Source organism: Ipomoea nil, unplaced genomic scaffold (assembly GCF_001879475.1).
Source record: "Ipomoea nil cultivar Tokyo-kokei standard unplaced genomic scaffold, Asagao_1.1 scaffold1703, whole genome shotgun sequence".
In the NCBI taxonomy this organism is placed as follows: domain Eukaryota; kingdom Viridiplantae; phylum Streptophyta; class Magnoliopsida; order Solanales; family Convolvulaceae; genus Ipomoea; species Ipomoea nil.
This window is the reverse complement of record NW_017618131.1, coordinates 130393-157460: the sequence shown is the minus strand read 5'-3', so window position 1 is coordinate 157460 and position 27068 is coordinate 130393. Positions and strand designations below refer to the sequence as shown.

The following is a 27068-nucleotide window of genomic DNA, read 5'->3' as shown; positions in this document are numbered from 1 at the left end:
TAAATGAGAATAATATATTATATTTAATTGGAATACAACATTGCAAAAAACAAAGTCATAAAAGTTCCACACGGATAAATTGGAATAATATAATATATTAAATTGGAATCCATCATTGGAATACGAAAACAACATACACTACATATGTAAAATGAAAAAAATGAATTACAAAATATAGTATAAAATACGGAAGCTTAAATCGCTAAGGGGCATAGCGAGTCTCTATGGGAGAGAAATGCACTCCACAAATACGGTTTTCCTTGCTTGGTGTCCACTTTCCATGCAGCGACATTTTGGAATCCCCCATATTTAGTTTACCCATTCGGGGTTATGATTCCAAAATTTTCTACTAGCTTTAGCTTTTCGCGGATTCTTGTCTTTTATACCAACATGTCTCCACGCTTCTGGCGTCAAGGAGCATTGGTAAATACATACGGTCCAAGTTCGGGAAGATACATGGGACCTAGTCACTGTTTTTATCAGTATATATATTGGCAGATTAATTATCTTTTGAACTTCCAGTTCAGTTTACTTCTTATGAACTTCTAGTTCAGTTACCTAGTACGTGGATTCAAATATTGAAGATCAATCATTCATAGAATTTCTCGGCATTCTATAAAATTTGAGCTCTTATCTCCCCCTAATGCCGTGAAATGATCTTCATAAAGTGTGCAGTCAGCGTACATAATTATATATTGATCCCTTATCATGGGCTCTAAAGATTTAAATAACAGACGGAGGTTTATAATCAACATATACATGCCCACAATGTACGCTATGATGTTGATATAGGAAAAAGACTGCACATTGTGAATAAAACGCAAATGGGAAAAGTTTGATTTTATACCACGTACTAGGTGTTAGGGGGAATACTTATGATATGCAGCAGGCCAGATTGTGATAACAACAATAACATATAAAACTGATGTCCCCAACAAGAAAATATATAATTGCCCAAGGCGATGCACTAACTCATGCTATACTATAAAATCATGTGGGTCTTTAAAGCCTTTAATGGCACGTTTGATTCGCGGAATAGGCCTGTAATGGAATAGCATTCCCAGTCACATGCCTATTCCTTTGTTTGGTAAAATCTTTTATTCCCAGGAACATTGTTCCTGGGAACGACCTATTCCCCTTGCAAGGGGAATAGAGATTCCTGGCACCCCCCTTGGTATTAGGCTATTCCTGAGTTCTCAGGAATAGCCTAAAGTTGTTATTTCCTATTTTACCCCCTCCCTCAAAATTAATTTCCTTTTCTAAACATACACACATAAAACCCCGCCACCGTAGCTGTTCGCCTTATCATAATTGTGGCCGGATGCACGCTGCTTTGACCGTCGAATGCCAGACTCGATCGCCCCTGCCTCACCGGAGCCGAGCTTCGGTGGTTCGAATAGATGCCTAGACGCACGCCTACTCTTCAAACGATGAGTACAAACATCGCCAATATGCACTGGAAAGAAACACATACGGCCGCAAGCGGCAGGAAAACGGCGATCACCATCCGGACGTCTCCTCCCCCCTACGATCACTAGACGGTGGCCAGAAAATTTCCAAGGTGGTGCTGCGCAGACTTGAGTTTTTCTAGCGTGCTGAGTCGACGGACAAAGAGGTGGTCCGTGGGATTTGACGATGAGGAGGCCATTGTTAGTCGCACGATAGAATTTTAAATATGGATCAAAGCATTCGGCTGAGAATATTGATCTGAGTTATATCACAAATGTAATGCGATCGGTTCTAATTATCACAACAACGGAATCTGGGAGTGCCATCCGCTATTTTTTCCACAAAAATCTCCAAGACAGCTTTTATCATTGGTTCAAAAATATCCTCAAAACAATGAATCTGCTATACAAATGGAAAATGAACATTACTAATATAATAATAATAATAATAATAATAATAATAATAATAATAATAATAATAATAATAATAATAATAATATATTTTGTATAAGGGCATTTATGTATTTTACTCATATATTCCATTTCTATTCCTTAACTAACCAAATGTTGGAATACAATTCCTAAAGTCTATTCCATCAGCGAACCAAACAACAGAATACAATTTCTATTCTATTCCTTACCTATTCCATTCCCTATGGAATAACATTCCTATTCCCTCCAAATTGATTTCGTGAACCAAACGGCCCATAAAAGTGCATCGCAATATATGAAGTACCCAAAACATATATGCAATCATCTAAGAGTAACATATATAATCAGTTATGAAAGCATACATATCAAATGATATTATAAGGGTACAGAACAATCATAAGGAAGTTGGAAGCTTGTCAAATAAAATAGATCTTCAGGATCTCCCAAAAATCCTTATCCTCAACTTTACATTAGTTCACTCACTGGTTTGAGAATTGCTTCGTGCAAATTCACATGATATAATTCACTCCCTCATTTGCTTCGGACAAACTGATATGAAATAATTTATTCATTCGTTTGCTCCAGGCAAATTGATATGATATAATTTATTCTATCTTCCAAACCAATAACATCTAAATCAATCATATCATGTATGGCATAAGTCAAAGATCATTCTTATAAAGGAGTATACCACTCCTTAAACAACACAGAATTGCACTAAGCCATAGTCGAAGAAGGAAAATTTGTCATGTTGACATCTTAAATTTAGTCAAAAGATGATTATCATAATTTGTTGATAATAACAATCCTTCCTGGATTGATATAGGATTTATGGAACAAATAATAATTCAATTTTGAATTAGCAACCGGTCAATTGCATACGAGAGTCATGTTGCATGCATGAGAACAAAATTGAGTAAATAAGCATGCAAATTAAGAGAAGTAACTCTGTGAAGTAAACTTCCCGAATAGTAAATTTCGGATAGTTAATCCGAGTAGTAAAATCAGCAAAGTAAAATCACTTTGCCCTCATAATACTTTGCATCCAAAAGTAACTTAACTTTTCGAATATTGCGGTCATGAATTAACTTTTCGGATGCTTCAGGCATAAACTAACTTCTCGGATGCTTCAAGCATAAGCTAACTTCTCGGATGCTTCAAGCATGAGCTAACTACTCGGATACTTCATGCTTCAGGCATAAACTAACTTTTTCGGCCATGAATATATTTTCATGCATTGTTCAAAACATTATCATGACACCAATCATTTCTTCATCAATACCTCATCATTTCATTATCATAATTTATCGCAATATTTGCTTCAGGCAAATTAGCTAGAATCATCAAGATGAGGTTCATTCTCCGATGACCAAATGCTTTGGTGTGCGGCACATAGGGATCGATGCCATTCACACCCACATTGATATCAAACCTGCTTCTGGCTAGAATTTTGCCTCGATGAGTTTTGGTCGTCCTTGAATATCTTGATCACTTTGTTTCTTATTCTGAGCTCGAAACTCATACCACACCGATTATAATCTCGACTGCAACCCCTTATAAAGTTACTCAACTAGATAACATTATGTGTTTCAGGCACCTGTGCAAAATCAACCAGACATGCATTTTGATTCTTCATCAACAACTAGTTATGTTTCTTAGCCACAAGAAGTGTTAAAATCAGCTTAGGATGCTTCTCATAATTTGTTGTCTTGTACTACTGCTGGAGTACAAATTACTCACACGAAAAGTTGACAATGTCTTTTCAATTAAATATTTCTCTAAAACTTCTTGTTTAGAGTTTCACTTCTTAGATTATTTTGTGCAGAGCTGAATTATAGTCAGTTACTGACTTATAATCTTAAAACTTAAGATTAATCTAGTCAAATTGTGTCTGAGGAAGGAAAATAGATGACTACTAGTCAAAATGGTCCTTCAGGGACTTACATAACGCAATAGGGACTTTTTCAATCAAATACTCATTTTTAATATCGTGGTTCAAGTAGTGACGCATGAAAATGAGAGCTTGTGCCTTCTGGGCATCGGTTCTCTGTGACTTAGCAACAAAAGTTTGGCTCGATTTCTTAGATGTCAAATATATTCCAATATCCAAAGCCCAAGTGAAATAATTGCTATCGACATGAGCGAGCTCAATAAATTCACATTTTCAATGAAAGACATAATCTACAAGATCATCATTTGATGCAACTTTAGGAAGCAATGTGACAACTTGTGGAAAAACCACTATTTTGAATACACGTTCAAGCAATGGATGAAGAAACACCTTTTACATAAATATGCATATCCGTTTCTTAGCATTCTAATACAAACACAACAATCCAATGCAAACATAATAAGGACCGATTATGTATTCGATCTCCATAATCATAGAACATACATGGATACATATACATACAATTTGGCATATAACCAAAAATGGTGCAACACGAATCAGTGAGGCAAACACCAAATTGATGCAGCAAGCATCGACTCGTGTTTATAGCATCAACTCGTGCTACAGGCAACGAGTGGTGCTTCACTCTCCAATACACCTAATTGATGCTCCCAAGTCATTAATTAAGCTTTAAAGTCTTACTCACTCTTAAGCTTCCACAAAATAAGCTTTAACAATCTTAATTAAAAACCATTCATTCATTGCCTAATCAGGCACAAAAAACGAATTGCTAATCACATGCAAACGACATATCATAAAAACATAATAATGCACTACAGCATAGGGTATATAACATATAAAGTATGCGAAATGAAAATAATATGTATACATACATTGCATCTTCATACGAAAAGTCACTTCTATTTACACAAACATATATATCACATGCTTTTCTTTCAATTTGAATAATCAAAAATAAAATTGGAAATATGTATTCAGGAATTTACACAATCATATATATATACGAACCAGTATGTGCAATTCATATTTCAAATTTTAGAATCAATATGTATCATATCAATCATGCATTTCATAATCATATCAAGAGGTGTAGAATCAACATGTGCCATATAAAAACATGTATTATATGAAACCTATGAACATGCTTGCCTAGTATAAAAATATGTATTATAACATGTCCGAGCATACCGTTCATCGAGGAATATGTTGGCGATTCGTGCTGATAACGTGTTGTAATTTGGCCTATCAACTCGTTAGTTCTCGCGTGATGATTACACGGTAATTGCCCGGAGATTATATATATATAAGATTGAGTTAATACCATCTGAGGTCCTCCGAGTATAGTGGTTTTGACACGTTTATTTCTAAACTTTCAAATTGACCATTTGTGGTCCTTCGACTTTCAAATTTAACCATCCGTGGTCCAAGTTAACCACCTATGGTCCTTCAAGTTTCGAAATTTAACCAGTCGTGGTCCTCTTAAAAGGACCATGGTTGGTTAAAATTTAATAGTTGAAGGACCATGGGTGGTTAACTTGGACCACGGATGGTTAAATTTGAAAGTCGAAGGACCACATATGACCAATTTGAAAGTTTAGGACTAAACGTGGCAAAACCACTATACTCGGAGGACCTCAGATGGTATTAAAGTGTAGAGATGTAAGAAGAGAAGAACAAACATGAGAACTTCATTTCATTAAGCCTTCACATGTATTTATTCTAGTCCATACAACCCTTCATATGCTTAACATAAACAATACATTAAGTAGAAGGAAAATGGAGAGTCTCAAGATTAATGGCCACTAATCTTAACTATAATAAAGCTGCATGGTTGGGAAGTAATTAATGTTACAATTAATGCCACAACATCCTTTATTATTAAAAAAAAAAACACAACATTTGAAAAATAAAATAGCTATATATTATATAATCATATAAAAAAAATGTACTTTTGAAAAATAAAATAGCTATATATTAGAGTTTAAATTTACTCATACAAAATTTAAAATTTGCTTTCCAAATGTAATTATCTTAATTATTATTCGTATTGTGAAATTTATAATATAGATGAAATACAATTAAGAATAAATCAATGTAATTATGTAAATTCTCTCTATAAGTTTATTTGAATATGCACATAATTAGAGATTATATTAACCATACAAAATTTTAATTTTAATCTTAATTTTAATTGTAATTTTGTATTCTATAAAAATAATAAATACTTGACCAATGGAAGCTCAAAAATATTATTATATTAAACAATTTAAAATATTTTAGTTTTTATATTTTTTATTTATATTTATAACAACATAATTTTTTTCCGTGCATCGCGCGGGTGAATTATTAGTAAAATATTTATAACACAATCATTTTTTCAATAGTTTTTTTTTTTTTTTGGAAAGGATTTTTCCAAAAGTTTATTCCAACTCTAATCTAATATCTAATATTTCAACCAAATGGATTATGAGTAAAATAATATAAGAAGAAGTAAAAAAAAAAAAAAAAAAAAAAAAAAAAAAAAAACTCCGTAGCAGATGACAGATGTAAATGAAACTTGGGTAGCAAGGGTTTTTACGTTTCAGTAAGAGGGGATTCATTTCACAATTCTTCCACAGCCGCACCCATACCTATACCGCATTTCAATCTCCGGACGCCGCCGCCGTACGGGACTTCAGGTAAACCCTCTCTCCATTCCTCATGTGTATTCCAGCCATTAGTACCTTTCCTTGCTGTGATTGCACTCGTGGATATGGTCTGCGGGAAAGTGATGGGGCAGAATGCGGCGGGGATCGGTGGGGAAACATACTTCAAATTCTGCTCTCATGACTACCATTTCTTGCTTGTTTAATTTCCTCCTGGATAATATCTCCATTAAGAACTACAAAGTTGTTAATTGTTTAAATAAAATAAATAGTAGTAACTGTAAATTTTTGAAGGGTTTAGCAATATTTCACTTCATTTTCAAATGAACTATTTAGCTGGGAAGTTTTACCATCAATTATGTAGGCCAAAGTGGATTCAATTGTAGTGGAAATTAGATGTGTTATTGGAAATAGCTAAAATTTGAGGTTTTGACTTAGATTGCTACTGTTTTTCTTTGTGACAAAAACCAGAGCTCCATTTCAAGCAGTCATCAATGGACAACCAGGCTCCGCCAGCTGATGCTGTGGAATCACTATCTTTGAACGCGTCCTCTTCATCCAGTTCCATGTCTCAGTAATGGCCTTCCCCCCTCTCTGTATATCAACATATGTTTCTATATGCTAATAGATTTGTGTAATTTACAAGTGTGATTACTTATTTCTCTCTTTTTCTTTGTGAGATTTAGTCTTAATTGTTGGAATTTCTTGAATCAGGATGAGTTTGGAGGAGAAATTTAACATTATTAGGAGCATAGGGGAGGAATGCATCCAGGAAGATGAGTTAAAAAATCTGTTGGCAAATAAGCCTCAACCAATATGCTACGATGGATTCGAACCCTCAGGTCGGATGCACATTGCTCAGGTCTGTAACTTTGTAGCACTATTTTTGTTCTTTGTCCTACTGTGAACTATTGTTCTCGAAGAGTTGTGACTGAAGTTTTCTTGGCATTTTGTAGAATTGATATGATTTTTTCCAAGTATAGTATCTTCTTGCTACATATGTACAGGATGATGCCATCTTCTTTCTATTAGTGTACTTGAATAATATAAATGACTCATCTATTTGTAGGCAGTGAAATTTTTACCTCTGAATTATACCAATGTAGTAAATTTGTTTGTCTAAAATTACTATTATAGTAAAATTTAGTTATTCTAATATAATAATATTGTGTGTGTGGATACATATTCTGCAATGATTTCCATGGTTAGATCATCCCATTTTAATTTTATAGGAAATGGCCAATTGGCATATCACTTGTGCATAAAAAAGAAATATGCATTATTGTTTAGTTTTTATATGAAGGCAAAAACTTTGATTTCAAAGAAACGTGTTAGGTATAGTTTAGGAAGTCAAATATGTTAAAACATTCTTTTCCATTTAAGAATTAGTTCTAGGAGTCGCTTCTTAGGAATACTTTAATGTGTCTCTGTTTTATGTGGGAAGAAAAATTATAAACATACTGATTTATTATTTATAGTGCAATAAGTTTACTTGTTCACTAATATGATTATACAATTGATAATTCAAAAGGAAAATGATTTTGAAACTTAAAAAAAAACAAAAAGAAAGAAAAAATCAAGCAGCAGCCGTGAATAATACTACCATTGCTTTGTTTGGAAACCTTTTTTATATCTTTACTTGTAATAAATGTTTATGTTAAGGGATCTACATTTTATTATTTTAGATTCAAAGTTCACATCCCTCTTTTAATTCTCTGTAGTAGGGTAGTTATTTATGTAATTATGTATCTAATCTTAGGAATTTCGCCAATGGCTTTCTACAGGTAGCATGCATACTGTACCCATGCTATGAGTTACAGTCTTTTGACTCATGCAAATCTTGTAAGGAGTATGTTTTCTTAAAAATTTGGACTACCCCAGCATTCCAGTCCATTGCCTTGCCTAAGCATTACAAGAAATGATTAGAAGTGCATTACAAGAAATGATTAGAAGTTTGGTTAAATTTTAATTTTTGTAATCGCCTGGGGAAATTATTGATTAGCACTTTCAAGTTTCAGCAGAAGTTTTAATGTTTTCTTTTATTTAATGGATTCAAAGCTATTATGCTATTAGTTGGAAAAATAAACATATTATATTTAACGGTTTCATTTAAGCTGCATTCTGAACTTTGTTCCATATGTGTTTAATCAACAGAAAAAAGTCATTAATTTCTGGATAATCAATGTGATGCAGCTGACATGTATGTGTTTCCCTGTACATCATTATCACTGTATAGATATCAATTTTTTTTTAAAAAAAAATTTTCCGTGAACAGGGGGTTATGAAGGCAATAAATGTTAACAAGCTTATATCTGGGGGCTGTAAAGTGAAGATCTGGATTGCAGATTGGTTTGCTCAGTTAAATAACAAGATGGGTGGAGACCTAAAGAAAATTCAAGTTGTTGGGCAGTATCTGATTGAGATATGGAAAGCTGTGGGAATGAATCTGGAGAGTGGTCAAGTTGAGTTTTTATGGTCCTCTGAAGAGATCAATTCTAGAGCTCATGAGTACTGGCCACTTGTTATGGACATTGCACGCAGAAACAAACTTCCTAGAATTATGAGGTAAGGTATTGACCATTGATTTCCTTCCTTCAAAGGCAAGTAGCCCGTGTAAACTAACCGACCCTTTTTGCCCCTACTGGTGATTGCTCAGATGCTGTCAAATTATGGGTCGCTCTGACCAAGAGGAATTAACTGCTGCCCAAATATTTTACCCATGCATGCAGTGTGCTGACATATTTTTCCTCAAGGTGAAGTTTATTAATATGAAGTAAATTATGTTTTGCCTGAACTAGTGTAACAGAAAATTATTTTCTTGGACATATCTTTTCCTCAGTGCTGGTATATATTCTACTTGGACATATTTTGTTATTGACATGATACTTTTTGAATGCAATTTGGAGGTCCTGATGCCCTTATGGCCTTATTTATTAATCAATGTTTTCTGTGTCGATTAATAATTAAGTACTTAATCCTTACACAAGGGGAACATAATATTTTAAAGTTATTTCAGTGTTTAGTTGTTTACAGTACACTTTATACTACAGCACACCTCATGTAATGCTTCATTTACTCTCTAATATTGAAGGACATATACACAATGATATAGCCTTACATTTTTCAAAGTTAGAGTTCTACTCATAATAATTAACTTTTGATTGATAGTATTTTACAAAAGGGATTGTGTGGAACGCATACTTTTTTGTGTGTGCTTTAGATTTGCTTGTAAGGCCTTTCATCTCATACATAGAGCCATAGAGGACATAACACAACATATTGTATCTCAAGGTTTTCTGCATTTTCTTATTCAAAAGTTTCTTTGATCTTCATATTGAAGTTTTATCCATTATTTTGGCAGTACTTAGTGATTGGAAGCATTTGTTTGGTTATTATTTAATAATATTTCTCAAACCATTCAATGTGGGTGGCAGACTTAAAAACATGTAAAAGAGTTTTGGTGTTGGGCATTTCTTATATACTGGTACTGGTCAATATTCTAAAGTTGCCTCTGCTTCCATTGTTATTACAGCTCCTGCCCTTTGTTGTGGTTGATTTGTTATTTGTGTTTTTACGTCTTTTTGTGTCTATTGGAATGTTTTAGTTAGGCTTGATGTAAACTTCTTCCTAGCATGGTTATTTCCACTTTATAGATTACTACCATAAATGTCACATTTTTTTTTTAATTTTTAGACAGGACACACTTGCTTTATGTTTTTCCGTTTAGGAAGTTAGGTCTTGGTTTTATTGTAAAAGCAACTCACAATGCATTTCTTTATAGGCTGACATCTGTCAATTGGGAATGGACCAGCGTAAAGTGAATGTACTTGCCAGAGAATACTGTGAAGATATAAAGAGGAAAAACAAGCCTATCATATTGTCTCATCGTATGCTCTCAAACCAAAATTTTCAAGTTCAAACTTCATTTGATAATTTGACTTTTCTGTGTTAGCCTTGTTATTCACTGTACTTGTATGCAGACATGCTGCCTGGCTTGCAGGAAGGTCAAGAGAAGATGTCAAAGAGTGATCCATCATCTTCCATTTTCATGGAAGATGAAGAGGTATTGTATAGTTAATCTCCTTGGTCCTATAATTGATTGGATTTATCAGCGGCATGCCAATCAATATCCTTTTATATCTATTGCATAACCTATATGATGCAATGTATGGTATAGGCAGATGTGAATCTCAAGATAAAGAAGGCATTCTGCCCACCTAAGGTTGTAGAGAAAAACCCTTGTCTAGAATACATCAAGTACATTATCTTTCCCTGGTTTAATGAGTTCAAGGTGGAGCGAAATCCAGATAATGGTGGTGAAAAGTAAGACATTTGGTCTTTGGGTTTTGCTCTCTTCTTTGAAGTAGCTTTACTTTCATTAATATGTTTGCTGTTTTGAGTTCAAACTTTATCATGAAAATTGATCATCGCCTATTTTTTGCCTCATTACTTGTGTTTTCACATGTGCAGGACCTTCAAGACTTTTGAGGAACTTGTTGCCGACTATGAAAGTGGTGCATTGCACCCTGGGGATCTTAAACCTGCTCTGTCAAAGGCACTAAACAAGATCCTGCAGGTACACTCAAGACTTGTATAGATCACTGTTCTTATCCCTAATGGTTTCCATGCCTGTTGCAACCTTGAGTGTCTAAGGGATTGTTTAGTTGCCCCATCTTAAAGTTGATATATATATATTGTATAAATTATTTTAGGTAGATGAAACCTGAGCAATTGCACCTCATAAGAATTACAAGTACTATTGCTTTTTTACCAGGAGCTAGCTATAGATCTTTGACTTTATACGTGTAGAAGCATGATGATGGACGCAAATGGTGGAATTGATATTTGTTTAGGTGTTAATATGTCTTTTATGTGCTATGCAGCCTGTGCGTGACCATTTCAAGAACGATGCCAAAGCGAAGGACCTTCTGAAGAGGGTAAAGGTATGTATTCTTGAGGTGAATCACTGTTTCATTCTTAAACTTAGGATTCTTGGAACTGTAATGAAAGTAATTTCTCTCGTTTTCAGGGTTATAGAATTACCAAGTAATGTGAAATGCAGGCAAATTGAATTTTCGCGAATTCGGGCTAACCTGAGTTTTGGTGGTGGCAGTTATCTGCCATCTTATTTATGCTTCATCCTGTTTCTTAATACAAGTACTGTAGAAGTTTCTGTTTCTTATGAATTTATCATATTTCAATTATAAAAGACAATTGCAGTTGGATTGAGATGTTACTACAGAAACTGTATGAGTTGTTTTTGGCATTCAGATATGTATACCAAACTTGCTAAACAAAAGCGAGTTGAGGATGAGCAAGCTTCTTTTACGAGTATCCTTAATTAGGATAAAACTTTAATTTGGAGTTATAAGTCAATATAGCCACATTAGGAATTTAGGAGTGGCAAAAATTGTGTTGTGTGATTTTTGTAGGGGGATAGGAAACATTTTTTTCAAAAATATATTGTCAAATTTTAATATGAATATTACGGTGTAATTTGAATATTTCAAATTAAATGAAATAATTCTGAAATGAAAAAAAAAAGGTTAGAAATTGTTGACTAAATACTGAAGGCAAAAGGGTCAAATAGGCATATGTATAAATCACGATTGGTCATCCGGTATCATATATTAAAATATAATTTATTTAGACAGTTGTAGCAGTTTTAGCCTGTTTATGTAAATGCTAAGTTGGATGCAAGAAAATTTATACGCGAATTTTTGTTTTGATATTTATTTTAATATATCTTTGTGTTATGTGGATATAAACTTAAATAAAACTTCCTAAATTATACATTAAATCCCTAAATTAGAAATCAACCTCCTCAAATACAAAAATCAAACCAAAATCCTCAATTTCATAAAGCAAGCAACATATGCCTGCCATTGACTTTTGTCCATTGCAAATTTGCAATTGACAAGTGCCCACCGTTGACTAGTCTGTCATTAATGAGACAAAGGTATGCTTGAAATCCATACTTTTAAGTGTATATTCTAAATATATTATAGTGTAAGTAGTATTATGAATATTTATTACATGAAATGCTTTGGAGATCTTTTAATACGTTCGCCATTATTTTCACATGTTCTTCATAGTACTCTAATAGAGTGTATAAGAATGAGTATTGATTGTCTATATAAAGTGGTTTAATAAAATGTGCAAGTGGAGATTTTTTGTTTGTAATGTGTTTGATTATATGTAAGTGGAGATTTTTTTTACTGTAATATGTTTGATAAAATGTATAAGTGGAATTTTTATTTGTAATGTGTCTGAATTGTGTAAGTCGTGGTCCTGGTTGTTTCTTTGTTTTTTTTTTTTTTTTTTTAAAAATTATTCAAATGTTGTATGTTGTGAATTCTGTGTGAGGTTGTGTTTGTTCAAAATTATTCAAATGATACCCTTTTTGCAACCGTGTACATTATGTATGGTGCTCACGGTTGCACAACATAATTTGCGATATGTTGAACATTGGATAAATGGGGCATAAATGATTAGTTTGGCCTGAATTACAACATGTGGATGAAGTGAAAACAGACAATGTGGCAGAGAATGCTACTTTAAGGACTTTGTGGAATGGATTGACCATGAGAATTTTATTGATTTGGGCTTCAAAAGATCGACTTTTACCTGGAGGAGAGGGAGTAATGTTTCCAACCTCCAAGATGCGATGTCTGTGCACTGAAGAGTGGCTCACCATGTTCCCAGATACAATTATATTGTTACGTTGCACACCTTCCAAGTTTTACTTCAGATCATAACCCGTTGCTAGTTTCTTTGGAAGCCACGACAACTAACAGTAAGGAGAGAAGGTTTCAATTTAGGGCAGCTTGGGGTGCTCACACTCATTTTAATCACCTCGTGTGGTTGTAGTAATTTTGCAAACAAATAAATACTCTTGAGTATGGATAGTCAATCCTCAGGGAAGTGGGATACTAAGCACTAGCTACTAGACTATTCACGTGAACCTAACTAGTCTTAACAAAACAAATGATTTTAGCAATTGTAAGCTAGAAAATACCTAAATAAACTAAGCAGATTGGTGAAGACAATAGAGCAAAATAGGATTCCTGGTATCTAAGTGTTTAATCCCCTAGTGCCAATCAAAGATGTAATATTTAATTCAGATTTAAATCCGTGTGAGAATGCAGATGTGGAATTGAATTACTCTCGTGATCTCGATCCCTGGTGAATATCCATCCCGTGCAACAAACACTCAATAAGAACAAGAAACGACATTCGTTAATTCCTAATTACTATAATTCATACAAACATTGAACAATAAAATTTATAATAAAAGAATTGATCAAATAAAATATTTAAAAATATAATTACAAGTTTCATAAAATAAAAAAAATAAAAATCTAATATTAATAATATAAACAAAAAAATTATACTTTGATATATTGCTAGGCATCATGCAAAGAACTATTATTTACAATAGTAATTTGAGATTGCGAACAACAACAAGGTGCTATTGTTTGCAACTCCAAATTGTTGTTGCGAACAGTAGTTCGCTATTCGTAGTAACCTGTTGTTAAAAAAAATGAAAAATATATATTACGAATATAAACAAAAAAAGAATATATATAAAAATCAAAATATATAAGTATTTATATGAATATTATGAAACATATACTAAAATTTGACAATGAAAAAATTTGTTTTGTTCATGTATTTAGGGAGAATTAGAGAAAGTTAGGGATAAAAAATTTATAGAAAAAAAATAAAAATCAATATAAACAAGCAATAATGAAATAAAAATAATATTATTTAAAATTTGTAGAGGAAGATTGTAAAGTTTGGGAGAGAGAAAAATTGGTAGAGTTTAGGTATGAAGAAAATATAGGATAATGAAGAAAAAAAATATATTTTTTAAATTTAGATAGGTTTATAAAGTTTAAATAGGGGGAAAAATAGAGTTTAAATAGAGAGAAAACATCTAAAGTTGTTAGAAAGAAAATTTTGAAATATTGGGGTTGATGGTTGGATTTCAACTATTTATAATTGAGAAGGAAAAGTCTACAAAAGTCCTAAAATTAAAAAGTCTACAAAAGTTCATAACTTTTTAAATACCACATGACTCTGGGGCGTTTGGTTCAGGTTATATAACATAACCAAGGGAATGTGACATTCCAAAGCTCACATTCCTATACTTGGTTCACATTAACTCAGGGAATCTAACATTCCCCAGGAATGTCACATTCCCTCCACATAGGACTTTGAAGGGAATGTGATTCCCTTCAATTTCTAAGGTTATGTAAGATAACATTGGTTATGTTAGTTTATCACACACACACACAGTAATTATATATTTTTTATTTTTATTATGTTAGGTTAGCATATAAAATAATTTTGTTTCTCAAGTTCAATATTTTAGTTAATATTTTAAAATCATATAATTATATATGATACCGTTATCTTGTTTATTTATTTTTAATTTTTAAATTTATTAAAATATATGAAAATATGTTAAGGATATTATAGTGTGTGAATAAATGATAACCCTAAACCAAACATGATTATATTACATACCCCAATTTTAACCAAACACAGGAATCTCACACTCCCAGTAATCTCACATTCCCAGCAATCTAACATTCCCTAAGGTAATCTGACATTCCGTGAACCAAACGACCCTTAAAAGACTCTCTAAAAGTCTTAATTGAATACCACATGACTTATAAAGACTCTTTCAAAATCGTGATTGAATACTGTTAGACTTTTAAAGACTTTCTAAAAATTTGAATTGAATACCTCTAAACTTTTAAAGTTTATAAAAGTCTTTAAAACTCTATGAAAGTTATGATTGAATACACCCCCCTTAGTACATGAGTCTATATGACTCTGTTGCTAAATACAAAAATTTAAGGGGCGTTTGATTCATATTATATAACATAACCAAGGGAATGTGACATTGCAAATTTCACATTTCTATGTTTGGTTCATATTATCTTAGGGAATATAACATTCCCAAGGAATGTCACATTCCCTCCACATAAGATTTTGAAGGGAATGTGATTCCCTTCAATTTCCATTTCTTAGGTTATGTAAAATAAACTTAGTTATTATATATATATATATATATATATATATATATATATATATATATATATATATATTCTTGTAATTATATATTTATTATTTTTATTATGTTATGTTAGCATATAAAATAATTTTGTTTCTCAAGTTCAAGATTTTAGTTAATATTTTAAAATTATGTAATTATATATAATACCGTTATTTTATTTATATATTTTAATTTTTAATTTATTAAAATATTTAAAAATATATTAAGGATATTATAATGTGGGTATAAAAGATAACTCTAAATCAAACATGATTATATTACAATCAAATTTTAACTAAAAACAAAAATCTAACATTTCAAGAAATCTAACATTCTCAGCAATTTAACATTTAAAAGTTAATTGCAATATGGCCACATGGGTCTTTCCAACACACTTAAGAGATTTGAAGGGCCATTGGTGAAAATTTTGATTTCTAAAATCTAAATCATGAGCGTCCATGGAAAAAATAGGATTCTGTTTTCAAAACACAAATGAAAATGGCGGGCTAAGCAGAGCTCCACTGTTCTCTTGCTTTTTCAAATTGAACGCTACTCTCTCTTGCCGTCTCCGGTTCGTACGACGCAAAGGGCTTAAGAAGCCATCTGGGACTGGAGATGGAGAGCACAGTAGGGGCAACTGTGCGGGCGCAGATGGAGGAATTGAGGCTCAAATGCGCCGGAGAAATACCGATCATGCAGCGCCGCATCGACTCTGTCACCGCAACCTTTCAGAAATCTCTCGATTCGAACAAATCCAAAGCTCAAGAGACCGTTCAACTTCAAGGTAGTTATCTTCCGCTTCAAAACCCTAACATTAACCCTCCCCATTTCACAATTTCAGGGCTTTCTTTTTTCGTTGCTGGGAGTTAGTTGAAACAAGATATTTTGCTTAGATTAGGGATTTATTTATTTATTTTTTAGTCTAAAAGTAGGAAAATGGAAGGCTGGGATCTCATAAAGAAGCTCTTAGGAGCTGAGTTTTGGTGTTTAAGAACTGTAGTCGGTGTACAGTGGAAAAATAGCTAGCTGTTGCTCTTGGTTAAGTTTTTGAGTTATGTTTGTTGTTTTTGTCGTTTTGGCAGGGAAACTCGTGAAATTGAAAGCTGAGCTTAGAGAGGTGGAAGATGGATTGGTGAAAGCACTTGCAGGTATCTCTATGTTTGTACACACTCTTCTCTCATGTGAGCATGTGGGGCCAAGTTTACATGCATATGTGTGGCAGTTAATGATTTTTGAGTGCTAATGCGAATTGAGAGATCTACTGCCTTGTGTTTTGATTGTGCTTGGGCTTTAGAGTTCTTCACCTTTCTTGTATTATGCAATTGCTTATACTAGAGGGTAGCCTCAGTATTTAGGGATAAATTACAGGAGTATCAACATTCTGAATTTCAGATTCAGAAGGACACCCACTTTTCTAATGTTCAATTATTTACTTTGAAGCTTTTGTTGAAATACAATTATTTAGAATGGAATTCACTTTTTGTATCTAAGATCTGAGTTAATGTTCTTGTAGGCTTGTGTTGCACTGTTAGTCTTCTGGTGACATTCATTCTCATGAAAAAATGCTTAGGATTTAGAACTATCTCAAGTTCACATCTTAACCTTATTGAGATATAAATAAGTGATTTTACATGTCTTTATTGAATGAACTCTTCATTCTCCTTGTTTCTGCTTATTTTCAGTAAAAACCAGAAAGGAGGCAAAGCGGATAGCGATAGCAGATTCACTATCCGTGACAAAAGCAAGAATAGAAGAACTTAAAGGAGTTGTTGAAGATCATAGGGCGAGAAGAGATGAATACGCCGCAATAATATCTGAGCAATCCAATGGTAACATACTTCCTTTCACAGTTTCACTAGATGGCAATGTAAAAGGATATTATTGATTCACCACAATCACATATGTAAAGAATAGAAATGGAAAAAGTCTCATTTATTATGAGACCAAATTGCCTGGTTGTTGATGAGACCTGAAAGAAGATTTTCACCAAGTTGATGTCATTTCTAACATCATCACTTTCTCTTGGATACTATATATATCCTAAAACTTTATTGATGTAAGAATTTCCCAGTCTATATTCGTAATTTCCTTTGGGTTCTTGCTGCGAACCCCAATTCGAACCTTGTGTAAGCTGTAGTTTTGGTTTTTGAAGTTTGCATAGTCAACACACTGTGGGATAAAGTCAGGTTTGGGTATTGCCATTAAATTATGAGTTGTACTTTAAATGCAGAAGTTATTAAACAAGTGTTACTTTACATGCTTCTGTCTTCTTGAACGATAATTGGTTCATCTAATCTCTTTCTATTCAATGCCTACCATAAAGAAGATTTTTTTTTTTTAATAAAAAAATAATTTTTTATATAATGTAACTAATTTTGCTTTTGGGTAAGCTTATGTCCCTTCTCCTGTTTCCCAGTGTGCCTCAATCTGATGGTTACTCCTTGAATATTGTTTCCTTGGAATCTTAAAATTTTGATATTTTCATGAGTTCTTCCATTTTGATTCAATAACATCTATTTTTATTTGGGTATCTGCCCCTTTGTTGTCATCTATGTTTGGAGAAAAGCTCTGAAAGCATGTGAGGAGAAGCGTAACCAGAATTCTGAACATAGAGACGAAATAGAAGAGGCTATTTTGTGGTACAACAGGGTCCTTGGTTTCCGGGTTGAGTGCGGCAGTGGTATGTAAATATTTTATTATAATGCTATCTGAAATATTTTTCCAATTGTAGAATATTTCTGCGAGGCTCTTATACTACCCTGTAAAATTTCATCTCCACTTCCCTCTTCTGCAGGAGTAAAGTTCATCTTTACAAACATTAATATGAAGGACCCCCATGAGGAGTACTCCTTTACTGTTCGTCATGAGAATGATTACTATACTTGTAAGTAAGAACTTTTTATGTAAATGATTTATGTTCTCTACTCAAAAATGATTTTCTTCTTCTTGGATGTTAGTGCTTGATTGTGATCCACATCTAAATGACATAAAAGAGCTGCTCACTGAGTTAAATAAAAGCAACGGTCTATTCAAATTTGTCAGGACTATGAGGGAAAAATTTCAAGAAGCTGCATTATACGGTATGCCTTTGTATCTTACTTATTTGTCCTTTCCTCCCTGTTTTAAAATTTTGATAGCATATGTGAGCAGTAGCTTTAATTATGGTAAAATAGGGAACTATTGAATAAGTTGATTTAGCTGTTTTCATTTCCAGTGTAGTGCATATGCTGGAACTGTTTCTTAGTATTGGTATCATGATTTCAGGAAATTTTCCTAAAGTGACATCTCAAGACCAAGATACTTCCACGATATCTGTGTCTGCTCCAGTTTGTTCAGTCTCAACTGATTGTGGAAGTGAATCTCCATCCAAGCAAAGAGGTCCTCAAGCTGAAGAATTCAACAGAAACTCAAAGAAACTTAGGCATGGCAAAGGAGGCAGGTCAGGGCTCCTCTCTCCTGGATCTGCTTCATCTCTTCGTCGCTCTCCGCGTTTTAAGGTAACCATTGTTAAACATCCTTATTTTAATAACAAATCCATGTCATTGTGTCATGTTAAGAGTCCCATATTGAAAATATAAGAGAGAATATATGGTTTATAAGGCCATGGGTTGGTTATACCAGCTAATTGATTGGATTTAGTCTTTTATGTACATATTATAACATGGTATCAGGAGCTTGTTCGGTCCACTTTGTGTTCCAAACTTCCGTTTGAGGGGGAGGGGCCAATCCCAAGCAAACAATAAAGACTTGCTTTTTGGTAAATTCAAGAGTAATGAAGTTTTTGGAACATGCTTCTCAGTGATAATGGTTTTTGATCTATTTGGTTGATAATAGTAGTGAACAGAATATCTCTAAGTTTAGTTTTTCAATAAGCACATTAGGTAGTTTTGGCCACACCTCTATTAAGCAGTGCATGGTTTATTATGTCATCCAGTCAATGAAGTTGTCGAACACGCTCATCCTTCATACTGTTTAAGGTACTAACGTCGATATTTCTGGTTCTTGTCAGGTCAAGAAGTGAACATAAGCCGAAGAATTTTCTTTTGACTTGAGTCAGTCTGTAATTACACCTTGGAAGTTTCCTAACCCAATCAGTTTGACAAATGCATCTAGGTGTAACAAAATGTACTTTACCCCTACATTAGAAGTGGCACCCAAGGCCAAGGGGCCAAAAGGCTTGTGTTGTTATTAGGGTTTGTAATTCACAAACCTTCCACATTTGGACTTGCTTTTTTCATGGCTTCAGCCTCTGTATTCTTCAGTTGTATTAATTCATGGCTTAGTTTACTATGAACTTTAGACTAATTTATACTTTTTAGTCTTTGACTATTGTATCATTGTAATATTTTTTTCAAGTTTGCGTTATTACATTCTTGATTTTCATTTTCTTATTACAATTATTTTTTGGTTTAAAATTTTGTCATTTTGCTGTTTAATATAGAAGGCTAATATGTAATTTTATTCTCCAGACTTGTTGCTTCCGCATGTAAATGTTTTCTCCCATTAATTATCTTAATTGTATAATGAGCTATCCTTATAAATTGGTGGAAAAATGAAAATTTTAACGGAGAATTAATTGCGACAAACAAATGAAAGTCAAGAATGTAGTAATGTAAAATTAAAAGAATAGAGTAAATGTGACATTGTGTCACAAACTGTTGCCATCTTATAATTCACTCGAAAAATACATTCATTTATTATTATTTTTTTTGTTGACATGTTGTGTAATGCTCATCAGCTCCCCCATTTGCAACGGATGTTTGTACAGGTGTATATCTAGTAGGTGTATTTATTATTTACAGGACAAAAATGCCCCTGGCATTAAGAAAAAGAAAAAGAAAGCTAGGGTGATGGTGGAAGCATTAATCTTAGACGGGTGTGGATAAGAGCACGGGTGTTGTTCCAAAGCTTATGGGCTTGCGTTTCATCATTTGCCAAAGATGAACAGTGGCTTTCATTGCAGTCTGCAAAGTATTTCCCACTCACCCCTTCTGTTTTTGGACTTAGTGCCACATAACATGTCGTTGCTGCTCCCTGCAATTGTATATTTTAATTCTATGTTATCAAAAAGGAAAATACTTTACAGTTTTGTTGGGCGGAGACCGGTGAAGAGCCAAATTCAAACACACTGTCTCTCGAAAATATATGTGTAGTGTGCGGTACAAGGAGATAAAATTATGTATTTGTTACTAGCTATAACTTTTGGTATAGTGATAAACGATTGATCATAATAAGTGATATCAAAGTCAAGACTAACTACAGATGGTGCATCACGCTTAAGATCGAGTTGTACAACAAAACTTGAAAAAGGAAAATACACATAATTTGAGATTTTTGTTTTTGTTTTCAAAATTTGTATACTAATTATTCAGCTTAGCAACTACTATATACACACATACATTATTATTATTATTATTTTGAAAGGATCATTGTTTTATTATTATTATTTCTTATTTGCGTATATAAAATGTCTGATTATTATTATATTTTTAATATATAGTTTCATAATTCATATGGGATGTAGAGGATATTCTGTGGTGAGTAACAGAAAGAGGTTAGTAAAGACGAACCTGTGACGTTGACTTGAGAAGCTTTGAGGCCATGAAATACAGAGAATCTGAAAGGTCCAAAACACCACAACGAATGTCAGTACAAAATTTTGTTATCTATGCTTCAATTCGCCTGCACACACCTACTCAGAGATCGACAAAAACAAAACCATAAAATATATATCCTCATTTTAAAATAAAAAACATGGTTGCTTTCAAATAAAATAAAAATAAAAAACATGGTTACCATATTTTCTCCTCATTATTAGTTTTTAACAAATTCCACATCATATTTTATATTTTAGAGTTACGTCATCTTAGTAAATCAACCTAGGTTGCACATAGCTGATCGTTTTAAACTAAGAAGTAAGAAGACCTTGTGATTACCAAATCAATTGTCTAACCAACTTGTTTGGTGTTGCCCCCAAATATTAATTTTAGTCAATTATTATATAACAAGGACTTTTGGGTGTCATGCGCACTGTGACGTGGTATCTATTGTTCTATATAACATATAATATGTGTGTGTATGAATGATTTGAAAGTGATATAAGTGGTTGTGCATGCCTGTGAGAAAGCCTTTGTGATCCCTGATAATTCCAGTCTTAACAATTCCAGGATGAACTGCATTCATAGTTACATTTGCCTTCCTTGCCTGCACCCACATCATTCAAATTCAAAACAATTTTAGTCATCTAACTTTATAATAGATAATCATTTAGGGATATGATGTTAATTTGAGGTTGAAATTGATAGATAGATTGGCCTGATAAAACCTAAAAGTTTAAGTGTTAGGGTAAAAAACTTTTAGCCTGATATATACAACCCGATAAGCTCAAAACTGATAAACCTGATAACTCGACATATAATATATAAGTAATTTACGTACCATCCCATTCGCAATAGATTAGATAAGAAATAATCAATATTATTTTAAGAAAACCAGTTAGCTAGCTACGTACCTTAAGTTGTGTAGCCAATTCCTTGGCATGCAATATGTTGGCCAACTTTGACTGGGCATATGCACGAGTACCGTTATACCTGCATTAAACACTCATGAATTCACATTCTATTCTTTCAAAAAGCTGAACTCCAACCCTAAGGGCCCCCCACACCTCGACCCAACAGAGCATTTAATTATAATATTATACATAGTAAACATAATAATAATTAATTACATAATAGTATACATATATAGTAAACATAATAATAATTATAATGTTGTTTTTCAATTAAATTCTTACTGTTTTGGATTGAGCAATTGGGCGAAGTGGAAATGGTCAGATTTAACCCAGTTGTGAACCACAGAAGTCACATTTATAATTCTTCCCTCTATGCCTGTTTCTGCAGCTGTCTCTACCATTTTCTCCAACAACATCTCTGTCAATAGAAAATGACCTGCCAAGTGCCAACAAATATATGTTTTCAATTTTTTTTTTTGAGTGTAATTCTCTATTAATCTTAGGTTTGTAATTTTTTGATATTAATTCTGGGAAGAGTGTTTATAGTAACGGGTAAATCGACTGGAACTGACATTCAATTTTTTTTTTTTTTTTTTTTTTTTAAATTTTTGGTCAGTTATACTATTTGCTTGGATCGTTTTTGATAAGTTTTAGAGATTAAAATTGCCAATCAATTTTTCGGTTAGTTACGTAACGTAGCTACCAATATGTAATAATATGAGATATATAGATGGAAAAGATTACCAAAGTAATTTGTGGCAAAAGTGAGCTCAATTTTGTCCTCAGAAAACTCCAATTTCTGTGAAAATTTCCCAGCATTATTTCTGCACATGCAACATATATATTCTTCAATAATTATATTAATTAATTAAAAAACACAAGAATTAAAAGAAAATAGAAAGAGTACATACATGAGGATATGAAGGGGCATCCCTAGAGACAAGAAGTGAGCACAAAATCTCTGAATGGAAGCAAATGAAGTGAGATCAATCTCTAACACAATAATATCAGCACAGGGATTCTCTTTCTCTATTCCTTCTTTAACCTTTGCTGCCTTCTTCATATCCCTCGCCGGAATTATTATCCGAACGCCGCTCTTCGCCAGCACCCTCGCCGTCTCCGCCCCAATCCCCGACGTCGCACCTTCAATCATTCATTCAACGTAACCACCATCAAACATATAAAATAAACCACAATAATAATGTCCAAATATATTTTATTTCGCGACGTGACGTGACGTGACATTGTACTACTCAAAGAAAAATAAGAGAGTAAAATGAATAAATAATGAGAGTGTTTGGTAAATTAGGTATTAACTGTTAGCTGATTACATGCAAAATGATTTTATCAAAAAATTGATTTGAGCAACTTTTTGAATTTTAGTGTTTTGGAGTAATAATCTGTTATAAAAAGCTAATTAATTAAACACTTATATTGATTGTTAGCTAATAATAGTGGTCGAACAGAACTCATAAACTATGTTACCAAACAGGCCGGACGAATGTCAAATCCTGAATTTGAATATTGTTTTACCTATATGAAATTACTACAATACCCGACAATGTTATTATTTTTGGATTGCAGTGTTTGTTTTGTGTTACAATATTGTAAGATTCTTAAAAAGAATTAAGTCATGTTTTGTCTATTATGAAAATAACAAGAGTGACATCTTACCGGCCTGATCCGAGACCTTGAGCGTTGAATAATTCAACCATAAAAGAGCTATTAAGAGATAGATAAATCTAAACATATGGCTAGAATGACCAATGTATTTATAATAAATTATCGAAATAATTCACCACTCTAGTTATCGATTTCGAATTTCATCCAATATTATTCTTAACTATGAAATTTGTACCCTCTTATCTATTTTATCTGTCTTGTTTACCATTCATTGCTTAAACCAACTATCTCTTGTTTATTTTTTTATTAGTTTTTAGTTATTTTTAAATTTAAATTTTTGTGTTTTATAGTACTTTTCAACTAGTTTTTAAATACATAAATTTTATATACTAACATTAAACTTAATATTATGAAAAATAAAATTCAAAATTATTTCAGTCAAACCTCTTCAATTGAACCAGATACATAAAATGGGACGAAAATAGTATCAAATAACTAAAAATTTAAACCAAACAATACTTGCAGAAGATTAAAATATGTACAAATTTGATAATCAACATCATTATTGAAAGAAATCAGAAGTCAATTAGTAAAAGAGTTAATACCCAAAATCGTCTTCGACTATAGTGGTTTTTCTCAATTTTGTCCTAAACGACTTTGGTGACATAATGTAGTCCCAGAGTTTTATGTTTTTACTCAATTTCGTCCCAGACTTTTGTGTTTTTGCTCAATTTAATCCCTCATTTGTTATTCCGTTCATTTGTTGTTAAATAAATAGACAATTTAGTAATTTTAATATTGGCATCTCTTTATTCATAGACACGTGAAGTGCAAAATCCCTCTTTTTTTACGAATTACTCCCAGAATCACTTCTAAAGCTGCGAATATAAAATTTGATTCGTAGGTCTGAGAGTAACTCTGGGTGTAATTCGTGTAAGAAAGAGAGATTTCTCACTTCGCAGGTTGAAAGTAAAGAGAGCTCAATATTGATATTATTGAATTGTCCCTTTATTTAACACCAATTTGATGGAATAACAAACAGAGGACTAAATTGAGCGAAACACAAAAGTCTGGGACTATATTAGATCACCAAAGTCGTTTAGGACGAAATTGAGAAAAACCACTATAGTCGAGGACAATTTTGAGTATTAACTCATTAGTAAAATGATAAAATCACTATCATCGAGAAACCATCCATTTCAGCAATTTATTCATATATTTATAATACGGAAACATTAAAAATCAAGGTAGCAAAATGGAACACGGTTATATTGGGGGTACAATGTAGATAACAAGTGATACTCTTATGAAAAGTAAAAAAAAGGAAATGAAAAAACCAAAAGATTAAATTAATTAGATCATGCTTTGTCTAGTCTTTACATGACAGAATAAATTAGTGGCTACATGGATTGGATTGTGCATTATTATATATTGGTAGTTTATTATTATTTTTGGTTTTATAATAGTGGGATTATTTTATTTTATTTTCTGCAAAAAAGATGCAATGATTAGAAATGATATAATCTAGCATGAACCAATGAGGGGGCACTATTCAATAGAGACAAAACTTAATCTTCCAAAATCCAATTTATTATTTTTATAAATAAAATTAAAGCTAGAGAATCAGTGTGGAATTTAAATTAAAAGAAAAATTATTATGATATAATAATTTTAATTAATTTAATTATCTGAAAAGTGTTTGATAATGAATAAATAAATAGAAATTGTTTGATGAGTGATGAGTTAACATCTGATGAATCTTTAGTACCCTACAGCTGAAAAGCTCTGCAGGAAAGAACTGAACCATATGGACCATATCAACACTGCACCTTCATATTTATTCTCACTAAAGTTCCCACAAAAGACAGCTTCTTTCATACAAGGTAGATAAATCTTCCAATAAAGTAGTTTTTTTTTTCCCATAAATTTAATTAAAATATTTCAAAAATATTTTTGTGTTTCAATCTCAGATCATACTTAAAATATTCCAAGAAGCATATTTTTTTTTTTCAAAGAGGGTATTTAATTTAATGATAGAACACGCTCACCAAAAGAAACCAAAAAATCAAAGAAAACCCATTCTTGTTTTCCAAATTCTTGAAAAAATTTCTATATATATGTGTGTGTATGCATTCGGTTGAAAGAGAGATAAGCAGGTAAGATTCAAACTCATACTTAATCTATCCTATCTCGGGATAGATTGTGTTTCAATCCCAGATCATACTCAAAATATTCCAAGCGGGATATTTTATTTTCTCCCAAAAAAAATATTTAATTTAATGATAGAACACACCCACCAAAAGAAACTAAAAAACCAAAGAAAACCCATTCTTGTTTTACAAATTCTTGTGTGTATGCATTCGGTTGAAAGAGAGATAAGCAGGTAAGATTGGAACTCAGACTTAATCTATCCCGTCTCGGGATAGAATTAAACTCACTCCAAGATCCAAACTCAATCTAATCCCCAGAAGAGGGATTATGTTGTGAGAGTACTAAGCTTCAAACAGCATCATATACATAGAGAGAGAGAGAAAGAGAGAGAGAGAGAATTGATACATACCAGTGACAATTGCAGTGAGGGGATGATGATGGTGGGAGTGGGAGAGAGAGGTGCAGTCTTGAGAGATTTGGATGGCAGTGGTTTTGGAGCCATAGCCACTAGGGCCAGCAATGCCAGCCAAGTATTTGAGAGTGGCTTTCATGAGTGGAAACTGGTGATGCACCACTGAAGCTATGCTGGAAAACCATCTACATATAAATGCCCTACTCACATATGCCTTCTGCAACTCCATGCACCCCCTCCCTTCTTATCTTATATATAATAATATAATATTTGACAAAACAAAAAATGAAAAAAAAAAAAAAAATCCTTCTAGTATGTACTACCACAACAACCACCAACTATATAGTATTTTATTGGGGGGTGGGGGTGTGGTTTGGAAATTCCTTTCCTATCATAAGTTTCCTTGCTACTTGGTATTAATTTATACCTGATGAGTATATAATATATAAACATAAATATGCATTCCAACTAACTATGGTTCCTGTGCTGTTTGAAACTCGTCAAAAGTAACTGACTAGAACACGTGAGGGGGTGTCCAACTAATTATGGTTCATGTGTTGTTTGAAACCCGTCAAAAGTAACTGACTGGCACATGTGAAGGGAGTATTGAGTATATAAAAGTCCAATTATTAGTTTAGCCTTTTAGTTGAGATAGAATACATGTTACAATTATATTCATTATAATCATTAAATATTCAATAATTATTGCAGCATAGAAAATGGACAATTAGTGGTGTAAGATGTTTTGACTTATATATATGTATCAACTAAGGTAATTATCTTTAGATGACTTCTTTTGTTTGCTTTTGGTGAAATATTGATTACAATCTTTGGTAAACAAAACTACTTGTGAGATTGGAATGCATT

The 27068-nt window shown here is 32.7% G+C and overlaps 3 protein-coding genes across 4 annotated transcripts; 2 read left to right on the top strand and 1 right to left on the bottom strand.

Moving 5' to 3' along the window:
- Positions 1-6362: 6362 nt before the first annotated feature.
- Positions 6363-11673, top strand: LOC109191605 (tyrosine--tRNA ligase 1, cytoplasmic). Of its 2 annotated transcripts, none has more exons than XM_019342210.1 (11): positions 6363-6470; positions 6909-7011; positions 7152-7299; positions 8713-9002; positions 9094-9190; positions 10219-10324; positions 10418-10500; positions 10615-10760; positions 10908-11013; positions 11321-11380; positions 11467-11673. In XM_019342210.1, exons 2-11 carry the CDS (start codon positions 6932-6934, stop codon positions 11485-11487), a joined length of 1137 nt encoding a protein of 378 aa, XP_019197755.1. In that variant the 5' UTR covers positions 6363-6470; positions 6909-6931; the 3' UTR covers positions 11488-11673. The 2 variants fall into 2 exon arrangements, with proteins under 2 accessions (XP_019197755.1, XP_019197756.1); XM_019342211.1 differs by having other exon boundaries at positions 6450-6466; positions 6896-7011.
- Positions 11674-15948: 4275 nt separating this feature from the next.
- Positions 15949-19872, top strand: LOC109191608 (probable kinetochore protein SPC25). Its single transcript, XM_019342213.1, has 8 exons — positions 15949-16288; positions 16587-16652; positions 17187-17333; positions 18071-18184; positions 18299-18388; positions 18462-18584; positions 18769-19001; positions 19514-19872. Exons 1-8 carry the CDS (start codon positions 16120-16122, stop codon positions 19523-19525), a joined length of 954 nt encoding a protein of 317 aa, XP_019197758.1. The 5' UTR covers positions 15949-16119; the 3' UTR covers positions 19526-19872.
- Positions 19873-20173: 301 nt separating this feature from the next.
- Positions 20174-26531, bottom strand: LOC109191607 (short-chain dehydrogenase TIC 32, chloroplastic). Its single transcript, XM_019342212.1, has 8 exons — positions 26199-26531; positions 22927-23158; positions 22760-22839; positions 22298-22451; positions 22016-22094; positions 21621-21708; positions 21075-21121; positions 20174-20538 (listed from the first exon to the last, which is right to left on the bottom strand). The coding sequence occupies exons 1-8, from the start codon at positions 26428-26430 to the stop codon at positions 20347-20349; spliced, it is 1104 nt and encodes a 367-aa protein (XP_019197757.1). The 5' UTR covers positions 26431-26531; the 3' UTR covers positions 20174-20346.
- Positions 26532-27068: the final 537 nt, after the last annotated feature.

What these genes read in the sequence shown, in the direction of transcription:
- LOC109191608 (XM_019342213.1), top strand. Translation starts at nt 16,120, where the DNA reads ATGGAGAGCACAGTAGGGGCAACTGTGCGGGCGCAGATGGAGGAATTG. An exon ending in CCGGGTTGAGTGCGGCAGTG is followed by an intron (nt 18,185 to 18,298) that starts GTATGTAAATAT and finishes CCTCTTCTGCAG; the next exon opens with GAGTAAAGTTCATCTTTACA. An exon ending in TCAAGAAGCTGCATTATACG is followed by an intron (nt 18,585 to 18,768) that starts GTATGCCTTTGT and finishes TCATGATTTCAG; the next exon opens with GAAATTTTCCTAAAGTGACA.
- LOC109191607 (XM_019342212.1), bottom strand. Translation starts at nt 26,430, where the DNA reads ATGGAGTTGCAGAAGGCATATGTGAGTAGGGCATTTATATGTAGATGG. An exon ending in CCTCACTGCAATTGTCACTG is followed by an intron (nt 23,159 to 26,198) that starts GTATGTATCAAT and finishes GAATGATTGAAG; the next exon opens with GTGCGACGTCGGGGATTGGG. An exon ending in CAATTGCTCAATCCAAAACA is followed by an intron (nt 22,095 to 22,297) that starts GTAAGAATTTAA and finishes TGTTTAATGCAG; the next exon opens with GTATAACGGTACTCGTGCAT.
- LOC109191605 (XM_019342210.1), top strand. Translation starts at nt 6,932, where the DNA reads ATGGACAACCAGGCTCCGCCAGCTGATGCTGTGGAATCACTATCTTTG. An exon ending in TCATCCAGTTCCATGTCTCA is followed by an intron (nt 7,012 to 7,151) that starts GTAATGGCCTTC and finishes TTCTTGAATCAG; the next exon opens with GATGAGTTTGGAGGAGAAAT. An exon ending in GTCGGATGCACATTGCTCAG is followed by an intron (nt 7,300 to 8,712) that starts GTCTGTAACTTT and finishes TTCCGTGAACAG; the next exon opens with GGGGTTATGAAGGCAATAAA.